The following is a 16,467-nucleotide window of genomic DNA, read 5'->3' on the forward strand; positions in this document are numbered from 1 at the left end:
GTAGCCAGGATTTAAGGCTATCTAAGTTCAAAAGCAGAACTGGCCCATATGAAATGAAACCAGTCACTTCCAAATTTTAAGTATATAAACTCTCATAGTTAATATTTAGCTAACAACAAGCTGTTTTTTTAAATAGTCAATTGATTTTTTGTTGTTAATTATTTAGATTCCTTGAATTTGCTACATTAAACTTCTTTCAGCTTTATGGAGGTATAACTGACAAATAAAACTGTAACATATTTAAAGTGTACAACATGATTTGATATGCATGTATATTGTGAGAGAACTCCCCCAACTGAGCTAATGAAACAACCACTACCTCTAATATTCAACTGTTTTCTTTTTGTGAGAACATTTAAGTTCTATTTTCTTAGCAGAGTTCAATTATACAATACAGTGTTATCAACTATAGTCACCATGCCACACATTAAATCCTCAGAGCTTATTCATCTTATAATTGAAAGTCAGTATTTTTTTTTTTACCAGCCTCTATTTTCCATACCCCCCAGGTTCTGGCAACCAACATTCTATTCTCTGTTTCTGTAAGTTTGACTTTTTTCTTTTCTTTCCTTCTTCTTCTTTGTTTTTTTCTTTTTTGTTTGTTTGTTATTTTTTTAAGATTTCACATATAAGTTATACTATGCAGTATTTGTCTTTCTCTGCCTAGCTTATTTAACTTAGCATAATATCCTGAAGGTTCATACATGTTGTTGCAAATGACAGGACTTCCTTCTCTTCATGGCTGGATAACATTCCATTGTGTATATATACCATATTTTCTTGATCCACTCATCCACTGACAGACACTTAGGTAGTTTCCTAAGTGGCTACTGTGACTAATGCTACAATGAACATGTAGCTACAAATATCCTTTTGAGATAAAGTTTTCATTTCCTTTGGATATATATTCACAAGTGGGATTGCTGGGTCGAATGGTAGTTCATACCACATGGTAGCCACTCTACCATGGCTTTTGCTTGGAGAGTTTAGTCTGTTTATACCTAAATTATTGATAATTACGAACTTGCTGTTGCTACTTTGTTCACTGTTTCCAGGTTGTCTTGTAATTCCTCTGTTTTTCTCTTGCTATCCTCCTTTGTAATCTGATTTTTCTGTAGTGTTATGCTTTGATTCCTTTCCCTTGATTTTTTGTATATATCATAGGTGTTCGCTTTGTGGTTACCATAAAATATTTTATATTTTATGCTTACATAAAACATATTTATAACAGTCTGTTTTAAGCTGACAACTTCAAACACGTACAAAAGCTCCACATTTTTACATTCCCCTCAACATTTTGTTTTTGATATCACAGTTTACATTTTTACATTGGGTTAACCATTAACAAATTATGGTAATCATTGTTATTTTTAATATTTTTGTCTTTTAATCTTCATACTAGAGTTATAAGTGATTTACACATTACTATTACAACATTAGAGTATTCTGATTTTAATTATGTATTTACTTTTACCAGTGGTTTTATACTTTCATGCTTTCCTGTTACTAATTAATATTCTTTCATTTCAGCTTGAAGAACCCCCTTTAACATTCCTTTTAAGGTCCACAGAGTGGTGATACATTCCTTCAGCTCTTGTTTGTCTGGAAAACCCATTATCTCTCCTTCAATTCTGAAGGACAACTTTGCTGGGTAGAGTTCTTGGCAGTTTTCTTCTTACAGCACTTTGAATATATCATGACGCTCCCTTGTAGCCTGCAAATTTTCTCAGTCTTATGAGGGTTCCCTTGCATGTAACAAGTTGCTTTTCCCTTGTTACTTTCAAGATCCTCTCCTTGTCTTTAACTTTTGACAATTTAATTATAATGTGTCTTGGTGTGGGCCTCTTTGGATTCCTTTTATTTGGAACTCTCTCCGGGCTTCCTGGATCTGGATTTGTTTTTCCCCCCAGGTTAGGGACTTTTCAGCCATTATTTCTTTAAATAAACTTTCTGCTGTTTCCTCTGTTCTGGGCCCAGGTATATAACTGTGGGAGTGTGGATGGGGAGAGAAGAGTGCTCCTGTGCCCATTAAGAGCTGCTTCTTTGTTTGTTATAGTCCTGTGGGGCTCATGAATGCAAGCCTCAGTGTCTACCGAGCCAGGTGATCCAGTGATCTGTCCCTTTGGGCAGCTGCTGCAAAAGCTGGGGCACTAGATACATGTACAAGCTTTGTGCAGGGAGATAACAGCAACTTGGAGTGGTCTAGAGGGAGAAGACGGGGAGGTGTCTGCTGGTTTCCCTGGCGTCCAGGGGGGATTGTAGCCATCCCCTAGACAGTGTGCTAAATTAGAAGCCTGACCCACAAGTGGCAGCTTTCAAACTATGCAGATGGGCCCCTTTCAGGGAAATGGCCTTTCTACCTGTTCCCCTCTGCACAGCTGTGGTGGGTACTCCCATCCGTTAATAACGGCTTCTTTGTTTGCTATAGTCTTGTGGGTCTCATAGATACAAGCCCCACTGGCTTTGAGAGCTATGCGTTACGGGGGCCCTTTCCTTAGGTGGGAGTCTTAAAAGTTGGGGTGCTAAATGTGGCACCCACACCCTTTGCTCTTCAGGGAGTAAATCAAATTATCAAATTACATCTGATAAAAGTGATCAGCAGCAATTTATTTTTTCTAAAATTTAGACTGTGAGGAATATCACAATAATGAATAGGAGGAAAATGACAAGAAATGGTTTTGGTGAGATAACTGAGAAAAAGCATGGATAAAAAACAAAACAGAACAAGACAAAACAAGAAACCCTAATCTCACTTTAACTCCCTTAACCTTTTTCACTCTGGATGTAAATCCAGTTTTAAAACCTAAATCGGGCTTGTCTTAGTGACTGACGATAGGACTCAGAAGGTTAACCATTCAGGACTAAGTCTGTACACTTCAAAATATGCATCCAGTGGTTTATGATGAATCTCAAAAGAACTTGACCACGAGTATATCTAAAAATAATGATAGCACTTTATATACAACTTAAAAAAACCTTTTATATTCTGTTTCAAAAGTCAGATAAAGGTCAAAATAGAAGAAAATATGTGCCAAAACTAAGGCCAAACTCAGATCTAAGCTTTGTACAAAAGTATATAAGAAGCAATCCTTTTAGACTGAGAATGATAGGATGTTTGAAATTTGAGATACTACCTTTCAGTAAGTAAAATCAATGTTTTGAAAACCAAGAAGATTTACAACATAAACTAGCAAAAATTTCTTGCACAATTAATAAATAAATACCTATAGTTAGAGAGGTTCACTAGCTTATGGTTAAGAGTATAGACTCTGAGGAGCTCAAAATACTCATCTGATTCACTTTCATTTCCTACCACATTTCTCTAGAGAAGCATGGCAAATTTCATATTTTCTCAGTTTTTACAAAGCTAGAGATCAATACCAAAGAAGGTACATAGAAAAGACATCTCTAAGTGTTATGCTATTGTGCTTCAAGAGCTTTTTTAAAAATCCTTTATTATGATAGTTAAACAAAAACATCAGAATACAAAACAATAAACATATCAAAATTACAATTATGTGCCGATGTATACATGGGTAAATTAACTTGTTAAAGTTAAGAACTGTGCAGCCAGCCATAGGATTTGGGGTTACTTATTATTTCTATTAAGTATTATTGTTATATTAATTTTTAAATAAAATATAGGAAAAAAATGAAGTAACGTAGTGCATAGGCCAAGCCAGAGAGTCACAAAAGTCCCCAACAATTACACTGGCAGGTATAAACTTCCGAGCTTCAGGCACTCCTGAATGGGGACAAGCCTGTTTCTTGGTATGGTTAAAGGTAGCCACAAATGAGTTAGGTATGAAAGAGGTCAACTGACTGGCATAAAACTCAGCCCAAAAGGGATCTTTCATTGTGGACGGTGGTAAACTCATTCAACCACATCTTTTCCTTTGGGGAGGCAGAAATGCTGGCAGATAAATAAAGAATGGTATGTTGATCAAGCTCAGGTATATCCTTTGCAATCTTGGAAACCAAAGATCTCAAAATGAGTGTACCACTGAAGATATAATGATCCTGTGTAAACTTGCAGTAAGATCCAATTTCTGAAGGCAACATGTGAATGTTTTTTCCTTGCAGCCTTAAAGAATCAGACTAATTCAGTTTCACAGAGGGAAAAAAAATGATACTAAAAGCAGTTTACACATAATTTAACAGAGTTAAGATATCTAGGACAAGTTGGTATGTACAACATATATCTACAAAGAAATTATATTACCTATTAAGCACATACTAGATGCCTGATAAGTAACTGAATGAACAATAAAATTATATAAGCATTAAGTCTTTAAAATGGAATTCCAAAAACTAAACCACACTGTTTCTTATTCATATTGCTATGTAATTCCTTAAGTGCTTTTGGTATTTCAGAACTTCAAGCATTTCATTTTTCAGTTTATTCTGAATACCTTATTTTTCTATCAGGGACCCAACATGTTCCCTTAAAATATATGATTACAAGATTTCATTGTACTCTTTTTAAATGAAATATTTCATGTGTATAAATATAGCTAATAATATAATATACTCATGTGCCCACCATCTAACTTAAGAAATAAAACACTATAAATATAACCAACTTAAGAAAGAAAACACTATAGATATGACCACCGTCCAACTTAAGAAAAAAGGTACTACAGATATGACCAATAAAATACTCTGTGACCACTCCCATCCACGTTCTCCTTCCTCAGTAGCAATAACTACTTATTCATGCATGTTTCTGTACTTTCACTATATCTTTATATATCTATAAACAAGACAGCAGTGATTTTTTAAATTTTTTACATACTTATCTCCTAACACTTTTAAAAACTATGTACCACCTTGCATATTTAAATTGACACTTAAATAATGGCAAAGGATGTATTTTCCAGTTTATTGCATATCAAATGCATGCTTTAAATATGTTTTTGTCAAAGCCTTGGAGCTGCAGTTCAGTTTATTCAATTTACAGAAAATATAACCATATAACTTAATTGGCAAAGCCAGTCCTCATTGTCAAATCCAATCACCCAAATCTGACTTACTCTCTGTCAGAAAAAGTCTAACTTAATTTTTACATTCAAATAAATGTGTTATTATGTGTCCCCATGACAACTTTCTACCTTGTGAATTTTAATTTTGAGATAGATAAATGGATAGCTAGCTTAGCTAGACAGGGAAACTATAAGGCATGCAGACTTGCTATGAGTTTGTCACCTGGATGAAATAATGTGTTGCCCCTTTCAATAATTTTTATTGAAGCTTTCTCTGTTTTGTTCTCAATGGACTCTCTCTCAGGAGAGACTCTCCAGTAGTCTCTTTGTTTGCTACCCTGATTTTTAAACTGCAAGGCAATGCACCATAGTAAGATTTAGGATGGACAAGAAGTAAGCTTTTCTTTTGAAAGACACAGAATTATGAAAGAAGTCAGAACGGAGAACTGGCAGACCAGAAGGAGTTCTCAGGCAGAACTTTTTTAGGAAGGACTACATATGGAAAGAGAGAATATGTAAATTAATTGCTTTAAAGTTATCCATACCTGTATATCCCATAGAAAGTTTTCGTGTACCCAGGGTACAAGTATCCCAATTTGAAAACCACTGATCAACAGCTGGGGTTGGCAAACTAGGATCCAGATGCCATTTGTTTCGTATACAAAGTTATATTGGGCACAGCCACACTTTCTGGTTTACATATTGTCCATAAGTGCTTTCACAGTAAAATGGCAGAGTTAAATAGTTGCAACAGAGATTATCTCACAATGGCCAAAATATTTACTGTCAGGTGCTCTGAAGAAAAATCTGGTTACCCCTCATCTATGTAGCATTGTGTATGTGTTTTTTCAAATTATTTTCTTTAAGTCAAAGTTACATATTCACATATTTTGTAAGCCCACATCGTCCTAAAAGACTTACTATGAAAAATATTATTTCCCTCTCCCCAGAAGCAACTACTTCATATTCTTTTAGCTGATATTTATGGTACAGGCCAAACCAGGGAGCCACAAAAGTGTTTGACACCTATCAAGCAAACTTTGCCTAACCCTTCCATAACATTCTTATATTATCACTTCTTTATTTTTCAGTTTCAAGCATTGTATATTAACTTCTTATTACTGAAAATGAGGATTTATCCCATTCTATATCTTCAATATAGTTGTAGATCAATATTCAATATTTATATTATTATGAGTAAACACTATCAACAAGTGAGTTATCTATATACTAGGATTATTTTTCCTTCTACCCCAAGGTTTACTTTTTTGGAGATAATAAATGAAGTTTGTTTATTTTCCATGTACTTATCTATAATTTATTGATATGGGTTCATTTAATCCCTCTATTTTTCAGAATGTACCTCTTCTCTCAAATATGTCTGGAAAACAGTCTGTTTTCCCTTTGCCATGAATAAACCTACAGACTTCAACTGGGTAGAGAAGGTGCCAGGTTTTCAGACTTTCACAAAGGGAATTTAACAATGTACTTTTCTTTTTCTTCAGGAGATTTAACATTGATACAATGCTATTATTTAATATATAGTTCATGTTTAATTTTTAAAAATACCCCAATACTGTCCTTTATAGCTAAGTTTTTCCCTCAATTCAGGATCACATGTTACATTTAGTTGTCATGTTGATTAGTCTTTCTTTGTCATTCATTACACTGATATGACTGGCCTGGTGTTTCATGAGGTTTTCTGGTTACTTACGATTAGATTAAGGTTGTGCATTTTAAAAAACACTACATGAATGATGTCTTACTCTCAGTGCATCATACAAAGAGGCATACATGATGTCAAGTCTGTTCTACTTGGCACAACTTTTTGACTACCTGGTTAAGGTGGTATGGCCAGATTTGTCCACTATAAAGTTACTTTTTCTTCCCCTTTGTAATTAATAAGTAATCTGTAGGGAGATACCTTGAGACCATGTAAATATCCTGTTCCCCAACAAAATTTGATCCAATGGTTTTAATATCCACTAATGATTTTTCCCTGATTCGATTACCATGACAGTTGAAAAACGGCAATTTTCTAATTATATTAATAATTTCTTCTACACTTATCGGTTAATATCTAATTACTTCTTAAACAGATTTTCAACCAGGTTACTGTTTTTAGCACCAGCCTCAACTCCACTTTCAGTTTCCTGGCGCTGGCAATTACTGAGCATTCTGGGGTCCTGTGGTTTAAACTGGGTTCCTTCTAAGCTTTCTCTTCCGCTGGATTAGGAGTCATACTTCTCAGTTTCGCTACATTTGTTACCATTGCTCCTCTGCTTTCCAGCTTCCAGAACATTGTTGCTGCTTTTGCCTCTTCAATTCTTCTTTGACCTTGTAAGTTTATGCTTTTAAAAACAACCCCCCTAGGACTTCCTTGGTGGTGCAGTAGTTAGGACTCCCCGGGAGTGCCCAGGTTCAATCCCTGGTCAGGGATCTAGATCCCATATGCATGGGGCAACTAAGAGTTCACATGCCACAACTAAGGAGCCAGCGAGTGGCAACTAAGGAGCCTGCCTGCCGCAACTAAGACCCAGCGCAACCAAATAACTAACGAACTAAATAAATAAAATGTAACCAAATAAATAAACCGCTTTACTGCCATTTTCATTAGGTTCAAAAAGAGAAAGTAAACTCATGTGTTTGACTAATTTTACTTGAAAGTCCATTTTTCCTTCCCTGCTTTCAAACTTTATATAAATGGTATCACGTTGTACGAAATCTTCCACAACTTGCTCTATTTACTCAATAGTATGTTTCTGAGATTTATCCATGTTGATACATGTAGATCTAGTTCATTCATTTTTAATGAATGATGTTTTAATGCAGTGTATGAACATGCTACAATTTTCTTATTCAACTCCGCTATATTCCCAAAAGTGATACTGCGAAGTTTGGGGTAGGGGTCTATTTTTCCATAAGAACATACACTCCCCATTTAAGTCAGTAAGAAAATAGGAATATATATGGAAAATGTCAATTTTAAGACATTTCAATTCTATGACTTACAAAATGAACTAATAATACTAGGCACAGAGAACTCAATACATAGTCACCTGGCAACAACAATGAAATGGGCCTCAGAAATGCAGAAACAAGATTCTTTTCTGAAAGTTAAACTGCAAGATCAACACGTTATAGGCCAGGGCAAACACATGAAAAGAGTAAAACAAAAGAAGTGCTGCAGGGCCAGCAACATTTGACCATGATATAACTATTGTAATAGTAAAAGAAATAATAGGTCAATCAGAAAGGAGAAGTAGAGAAAAAAGGAGAATCATAGAAACAAATGCTGGTAATCCATAAAAACAGTGTTTACAAGAGCAAAACCTTAACAAGCACCTGGAATTTTTCTCTATTCCAAATCATAAGGCTATTCCTAGGATAAAGACAGATATTGGGAATTGTGGTCAATTCTATTTAAATATTTCCATTCCTATGAGTCAGACTATCCCTACTGTGAGATATCACAGGTGATTTTAGACCTGATGCAATTAAACATTTATATTACTACTTAACTTTCCTTATCCTGGTGCCACACTCACTAGACGTCCTACTGTTTTTTTCCTATGCCAACGTCATTTCTTACTGTAAATCAGTATACTGGAATTCTGGCAACACTTCCAAACTTTCTTGTGTTTTACTCACTGTGATATCTTTTAGAGCCAAATCACCTTGGACATGGACAAAAAAAAAGAATCTTTGGAGCCTCCAGCCCAGATATGAGAACACGGTCAAGTAAACAAGGTGCTGTGAAGTATGGGCCTACCTGGCTGCCCCAGCCTCTCCTTCAACTACAGTATCACCATCCAGCTCCATTCTCTACTGGTTTCTAGAATTTCCTCTTCCTCTTTCATGGAGCATATGTATTAAAAATGAAGTGAGTGAGCTCTAATATTATGGCTTTCTTCTACTGTCTGTAAACCTATTGCTGAGTCATGTATCTTAATACTTGGCAATACATTTATTTACTTTTTCAAACAGAAAACTTTGTTTCCTGCTGTTCTGTCAGTATGAAAGGAGAAGCAATATTTCAAAATTCTTGCTATATGTGGCTTCTAATGGGATAGAGTCAAGACTAGGAAAAATCTAACTCATTAATTTTGTGAAATGTTAATTCAACCTGTACTGAACTGATGAACATGTGTTGAACTACATTGGCAACCTACAGTAAAATCGAATTTCCATGAAAAAAGTATAAGCAATGCTCAATTTCAAAATATGTTCAGTTTCTCAGGGTTATTTTACAGTTGGTTGCTGAAAATTCAAACTCAGTCACACAAACCATGTAGCAAACTTACACGGCACTGAGATTTTCAAGTCTGTCAATAAAACCTATTTAACTAATAATCAATCAGGTTCTGTGTTAGGTGCTTATGACATATATATGAATAAGACATAATCCCTGTGCCATATAGCCCACAATATAGTCAGCAAGATGTACAAATAAAACAAGTAGTTATAATACTGAACTCAAACAATTATATAGGTGCACAAGGCAGTATAGCTATATCAAGAAAGAAGTGACTACCTCTATGAGTTAAGTTGGGAAAAAAAGTTAAGGAAAGCATCACAGAATTTTAAAGGGCCTTTTAACAGAATGAAGCATGAGCAGAAGTGTCCAGTTGATGGGAGAGAAGAAGACATTCAACTTGAGAAACAGCAAGGAGTACCTTGGAAAGTAGGATGGGTGTAACAAATATTAAAGGAAAGCTAGAAAGTTGGGAAGGGGCACAAATCAGGAGGCTTAAATGGTATTTCAAGGAACTAGACCTTCTTTTGGCCAGAGCTTTCCAAGAAGTGTGTCTAAAAATGGATTCCTTCAGCCTTTAAGGTGGTCAGGAAACTGCTGAGTTATTGGGTAGGTATACGTTTGACTTTATAAGAAACTGTCAATTTTTGAACACAGTTACATCATTTTCATACCAATCAGCACTGTATGGTTATACATGTACGTTTATGGCTGCTCTAGTTATGGTTATTGTCAATCTTCTAAATTTTAGTCATTTTCATAGATGTGTGGTGGTATCCCATTATGGTGACTAGTGATGTTAAGTATCTTTTCATATGCTTAGTGGCCATTCTTGAATCTTGTTAAAGCCAATTCAAGATATTCACCCCATTTTTATTAGCTTTGTCTTTTATCACTGAGTTGAAGTGTTCTTTATATAGTTTGGATACAAGTCCTTTGTCAGATACATGTACTGTGATTATTTTCTCCCAGTCTGTTGCTTTCGTAATGTTCTCTTTTGATGAGCATTAGTTTTCTGTTTTGTTTTTTTATAATTAACTTTTATTGGAGTATAGTTGCTTTACAATGTTGTGTTAGTTTCTACTGTACAGCAAAGTGAATCAGCTATATGTATACATATACTCCCCCTTTTTTGGATTTCCTTCCCATTTAGGTCACTGCAGAGCATGGAGTAGAGTTCCCTGAGCTACACAGTAGGTTCTCTTTAGTTATCTATTTTATACATAGTATCAATACTGTATATATGTCAATCCCAAACTCCCAATCCATCTCACCGCCCTTCCCCCTTTGGTGTCCATACATTTGTTTGCTAAATTTTGGTTACGTTCAATTTATGAGTGTTTCTTCTTTATGGATTGAGCTTTCTGTTTTCTGTCTACCCCAAAGCTGTGAAGATATTCCACTATGTCTTCCTGTAGAAGCATTATAGCTTTAGCTTTTATGTTTGGTCTATGATCCATTTTTAAATAATATTTGTGTATGATGTGAGGTAGGGATCAAGGTTCAGCTTTTTCCATATGGATATTAAGTTATTCTAGCATCACTTGCTATGAAGACTTTCCATTCTTAATTGTGTTCCTTTGGTGCTACTGTCAAAAACCAACTAGCTATATACTCTATACTGTCTATTTCTAAGCTCTCTATTCTTTCCATTTATTTGTTTATGTATCCTTATGCCAATACCACACTGTCTTTTTTTTTTTAATGATATTTTGATGTGAACCATTTTTAAAGTCTTTATTGAATTTGTTACAATATTGCTTCTGTTTTACCTTTTTTTTTTTTTTTGGTTTTTCAGCCCTAAGGCATATGGGACCTTAGCTCCCTGACCAGGGATCAAACCCACACGCCCTGCATTGGAAGGCGAAGTCTTAACCACTGGACTGCCACAGAAGACCCCATACTGTCTTAATTTTTATAATTTTAGAGTAAGTCTTAAAGCCAGGCAGCGTAAGTCCTTTAATTGTCGTCTCCTTTTTTCATGATTGCTTTCAGCTATTCTAGGTCCTTTGCATTTCCATATATATTTTAGAATCAGCATGTTGATTTCTTCCAAACAAGTCCAATGGGATTTTAGCTGGATTTTTATTTGATTGAGTCTATAGGTATTGGCTCACAAAGTATGGGCTCTGTCCCAACAGCATTAGCATCACCAGGGAACTTGTTATAAATGCAAATATTCAGGCCTTATTCCAGAACTTGTGGATCAAAAACTCTGGGAAAAAGGCCCTGCGATCTCTGTTTTAATAAGGCCCGTGTTTTAACAAGCCTTCTCTGTAACTGACGCATGGCAAAGTGTAAGAATTACTGCTGTGAGGGACTTCCCTGATAGTCCAGTGGTTAAGACTCTGCACTTCCACGGCAGGGGGAATGAGTTCAATCCCTGGTGGGGGAACTCAGATTTGCACATGCCTCATGGCCAGGAAAAAAGAAAAAAAAAGAATTACTTCTGTGAATCAGTTTGGGAGTACTAATATCTTAGCAATATTGAATATTCTAATCTATATTTCTCCCCATTAATTTAGGTCTTCTTTAATTTCTCTCACCAATGTTTTATAGTTTTAAGTCTACATGTCTTGCATATATTTGCATAATTTATATCAGGGTATTTTATGCTTTCTGATGGTATTGTAAATGGTATTCTAATTGCTACTGGCTAACCTTCAGCCATAGTCTACAGGTGATATGGGCAGAAGTGTAATTGGGGGTGGGAGTTCACTAAGAGATTTGAAAAAAAGTAGAGAACTCAAATTACTGGTAGCATCTTGAAAATAAACTAGTTTCAACAGATATGTAAGAATATGAGGTTGTTTCCAGTGAAGTGACATAGGCATTAAGCATGAGTGATTGTGAAGATCACAAAAAGGACAACCAGACATAATGCTCTCTTGCAGTCTTGCCACACATTTTCTGCATTCTTGACAAAAAGATCAAACATCAATATCTAGCTTCTGGATTCAGCTGCCAATGTAGAAGAAAGATAGAAGAACAGAGAAACATGTTGAATTACACAGAGAACATAAGATCAGCAAAATCTAGACTGTGGCAAACTCTTTAAGTCAAATGGGCTGGGTTTTTCAACAGATAAATTTGTAAGGAGATAAAAGGGATGGCGGACGAACATATAAATGGAAAGAGATTTAAAGCAAATATGAAGATTTTACAAGATGGGCAAGTCTAAACTATAGTGTACATTTGGCTGAAAAGATTATTTAAACGTGAGCAAATGATTACTATAGAAGTCAGGTTCAGGGTTGCTTTTGTGGGGAGAAAGGAGGTTGTATTGAGATGGGGCACAAGAGTAGCTGGCAAAGTTCTATTTCCTGACCTGGGTAGAATTTGCCTTATAATAAGCTTTCAAACAATACATTTAATTCTTGTGGTTTTCTGTACATGTCTTATTTTTTACAGTAAATAGGTTTTTCCTTCCCCTTAATATGATATATGTAGAATCTGGGATTGAAGAGTTTATAAGTTTTAGTGGTAGAATGGTGTTTGGGGATGATACGAACTAAAGTGTGGCTATGAAAGTGGTTGTTCATTGAGGTAGGGATACTGGTGTGGATGAAGTCAAAGAACTAAAAGGCTAAGACTTGGGAAAACACTGACAGGAAGAAACTGCAAGTCTGGTTCTAATCTCTGCCATCAGTGTGAGAGAATGCCCTACTTGGATTGTAAAGGTACCACACTCTCCCGGGCCCACAAAATGGAAGAATATTTTGGAAATGACTGGGAGAAGGTAGGGGTAGTCAATTCCACTTTCCTTCTATGGGTTGTGGGAAAATAAGCACAATTCACTTCAAGGAAAGAAGAGATTCACTATCTTTTAGACACAGGTAGATTTTAGTTGAGGCTCTGTGGTAGAGAAAGTTCCTAGGACAATATTAAAGGTGAAGGGTAATTTGCTAAGAAACGGAAATTCCTGAAACACAATGGAAAGGGTCAGGAGGGAGAGAAAAGAGTGTGTGCATTTGTGTGTATATGTGTTGGGAGATACAGAAGAGCATAAAGAATGATGTGATTAACAGTACATTAGAAAAGAGGCAACAGAGGGCTCCTTTTTAGATATTCAAAAATGTGAGCACCATGGAGGGAACGATTTGGTCTCACTGTTCTGACTGGAGCTTGTCTGAGATGCTGAGATTACCTAACATTTATAGGAGTGGTGCCTTAGGCCTGATTATTGCAGTTACTTCCATCTAATCACTTTGCATGTATCAATGTTTCCATGGAAGAAGGCTTTCAAAGTCCTGGGGACGGAAGATACACCTTTTTCTCTAAGAACAGCAGCTCTTATCATGGCCAAGAGAAGGGGAATCAGAGGGGCTCCTTGATCCAACCTACCACTGGAAACCACAAGGGATACTTCTGAATCTTGGATTTCACTGACTTTTTTTCGCTTTTATTCCAAGTTTCACTGCTATTAGAAAAAAGGGTCTGAGAAGAGCAGGACAAGGCCAAGACGGAAGCAACATATAAAGCTAGAAATAGGCTTAGAGATGTGTTTACTGAGACAAACACTGATGGGGTGAGTCCAGGAGGAACAGAACTAGTAAAGATAGGTATGCCAATTTAACGGTCATCGTAAATTCTGCCCTGGAGTAGCCCACCTCTTAAAACGTGTGGCCTGAGTATTGGAGCCCATTTACATTGTCAGTAGGGTTTGTAGGAGTGAGGGAACAGGGGAGGGAAAAGAGGAGTCCTCAGTAGTAGAAGAAAAGGAATAGGTAGTATATTAATGAATTTGAAAACTTCCGTTTACGAAATACATTTATCTCTTACAAACTAATTTTAGAACATTTTATGCTATTGTTTTAAAATAAAAATTATGAAATAATCATGTTTTAAAAACACAAATACCACAGCATTGCTATGCTTTTTATTCTGCATACCACCAAAACTATGTTTCTAAAGTTTTTGTCCTTTTTTTTGAAGCTTGCGGGATCTTAGTTCGCCAACCAGGGATTGAACCTGGGCCCTTTGCAGTGAAAGTGTGGAGTCCTAACACTGGACCACCAGGTAATTCCCTTTGTTTTTAAGTTTTAAATAAAAATTCAATTCAACTATTAGTTACACTGAGTGTTACATATTACATGCTAATTGTATATTTTAAAGTTTTTTCAGATACTTGATGGTGTTAAATTTCTATAAAATTATAAAATTTTATGTCATATAAAATTAAGGGCAAAATAAGCAGAGCATGATCTGGTTAGGACCAAGAGATTTAGTGTTTCTCAAACTCCTCCACCAAAGAATCTATATCAGAACAGAGAACTCCCAGGGGCCAGGGAAATGTCCTGATGCAAGCTGTTGTAAGTCTAAATATTCTCTAAAGTGTTTTTGTTTTAAATTTTTATTATCTCATTTAAAATTTTATATGAATTTTATGTTATATTCCATAATTTGTGCATTTATTTCATTATTAAAATGTTTGAAATTATTTTCTATCGAATAAAATTAACACATTGGAGAGGTGGCATCACATATATTTTAGAGGCTTCACATATCCCTGAGCATATAAACTCCCAACTGAGAAACACACATTTGAATACTTTCCTTGTGTATTCTTACCTCCATAGTAGGCGGAGTCTTTCTTGTTTTTCTGATCCAAGCTAGAAAGAAAAATAATATTTAAATGTAAGTTTTCTAAAGGGAAGGAGAAAAAAAACATAAGTTTTCCATAATTTGCACATTTTATTCATTCATGCATGAAACACATATGTGTTAAGCACCTGTTACATATTGTTTTAGGCACTAGAGATACAACAGGGAACCAAACTTGAGTTCCCTCCTCTCTTGTAGCATATATATTAGTGAAGGGGGCACAGAAAAGAAACACACATGTAACGATTTGTGTCATAAAAAATACTTCAGTATGGGGAGGATGTAGAGGGGGTAGCTTCATAACTAAAATCATACCTCATAAGCATCTGAATTCAATTTAGTGTATACATGGCATATAGGCCAAATCATGATACAGTAAATTTTAAGGCAATATTAAAGTTATATTATCCTGGAAATGTGAACCCATTATTGCTCAATATATAAAGGAATGGATGTAGAAACATTTTCATTTACAGAGATTTCTCTTCTAATCTGTTCTAGCAAGCAGTCTATCTCCTATGGTTGGTACCTTAGCTCCAACATTTGGGAGATGAGAGGCAAAGTAGAAAGAGCCCACATTTGTTAAGTGCCTACTGGACACTGGGCACTGTGCTAGATGCTTTACAGCAATAGGAAGGGAACTGCCTCTAGGGAAGTCTATCAGAATCACATGAAGAAACAATAGTATAGTGCTTAGGAGAGCAGAGGAAGATTTGGGGGTTCAAATCCTAACTTAAGCACTTACTAACTGTGTCATCTCAGGCAAGTTATTTAATTTTCTAACCATCAGATTTCCCATTGGTAAAATAATAATACTAGTATCTACATTTTAGGGTTATTGTGAAAGTTATATGAAATAATATACATAAATTCTTAGCTCGGAGTCTGGCATACAGTAAACATGCAAGTCTAAGTTATTACTATCACTATTGTTCAATAAACTGTATTTTTTTTTTTATAGCAGACTCAAAAAAGCAAAGATCAACAAAACTTGCTTGGCCTATGAGAATATATAGAAAACTGTGAGAAAATATATTGTAAGGAATATGATTTTTGAAAAGTAGAAAATACTGCTTTATCACTTTAGCTTATCCAATTTTCATTACAAAATTATTACATATGCTTATTTTATACAGAAATTAATGACTTTCCCAAATTTATACATTAGGTAGCAATGGTTGAATTTGAATCCCGATCTGACCCTGTCTCTGGTTCCAAAATCCATTCATGCTCTATTAGGCAGTATTTCAAAGTTTATAAGCAACACGCAAAGAAAACTAAACTAGGAGGAGGAACAGGTCACAACACTAACTACATGTCAGAAAGTAAGAATTATTAACCCCATTTTACAGATTGGGAAACTGAGGTTCAGGAAGATTAAGCAACTTGCTGAAACTCACATAATTAGCAGATAGCAGACTGAGAATCAAAAGTTGGTTGAACTGGCTCTAAAATCTGAGCTCTGCCCACTCACCAGCCATCTTCTCTTCCAATGGGCTAGCTCCACTAGCATGCCTTCTGTCATCCAAGTAATAGTAGCAGGACCCACCCTCATGACAAGCCCGGTAATGAATGATTGTGGGGGTAGAAAGAGCAACATTCAATTGTGGGCCTGTGATTATTTCT

At 35.6% G+C, this 16,467-nt stretch overlaps 1 protein-coding gene across 2 annotated transcripts in view; it reads right to left on the minus strand.

Moving 5' to 3' along the window:
* Positions 1-16,467, minus strand: part of NDUFAF2 (NADH:ubiquinone oxidoreductase complex assembly factor 2) — a 151,333-nt gene that overhangs the window by 22,266 nt on the left and 112,600 nt on the right. For both annotated transcript variants that reach the window (XM_057742849.1, XM_057742843.1), the window contains one exon: positions 14,809-14,849. In XM_057742849.1, the coding sequence (XP_057598832.1) occupies positions 14,809-14,849 (41 nt within the window). The remainder of the gene's footprint in view (positions 1-14,808; positions 14,850-16,467) is intronic.

The sequence above is a fragment of the Hippopotamus amphibius genome, chromosome 1 (assembly GCF_030028045.1).
Source record: "Hippopotamus amphibius kiboko isolate mHipAmp2 chromosome 1, mHipAmp2.hap2, whole genome shotgun sequence".
Taxonomy (NCBI): domain Eukaryota; kingdom Metazoa; phylum Chordata; class Mammalia; order Artiodactyla; family Hippopotamidae; genus Hippopotamus; species Hippopotamus amphibius.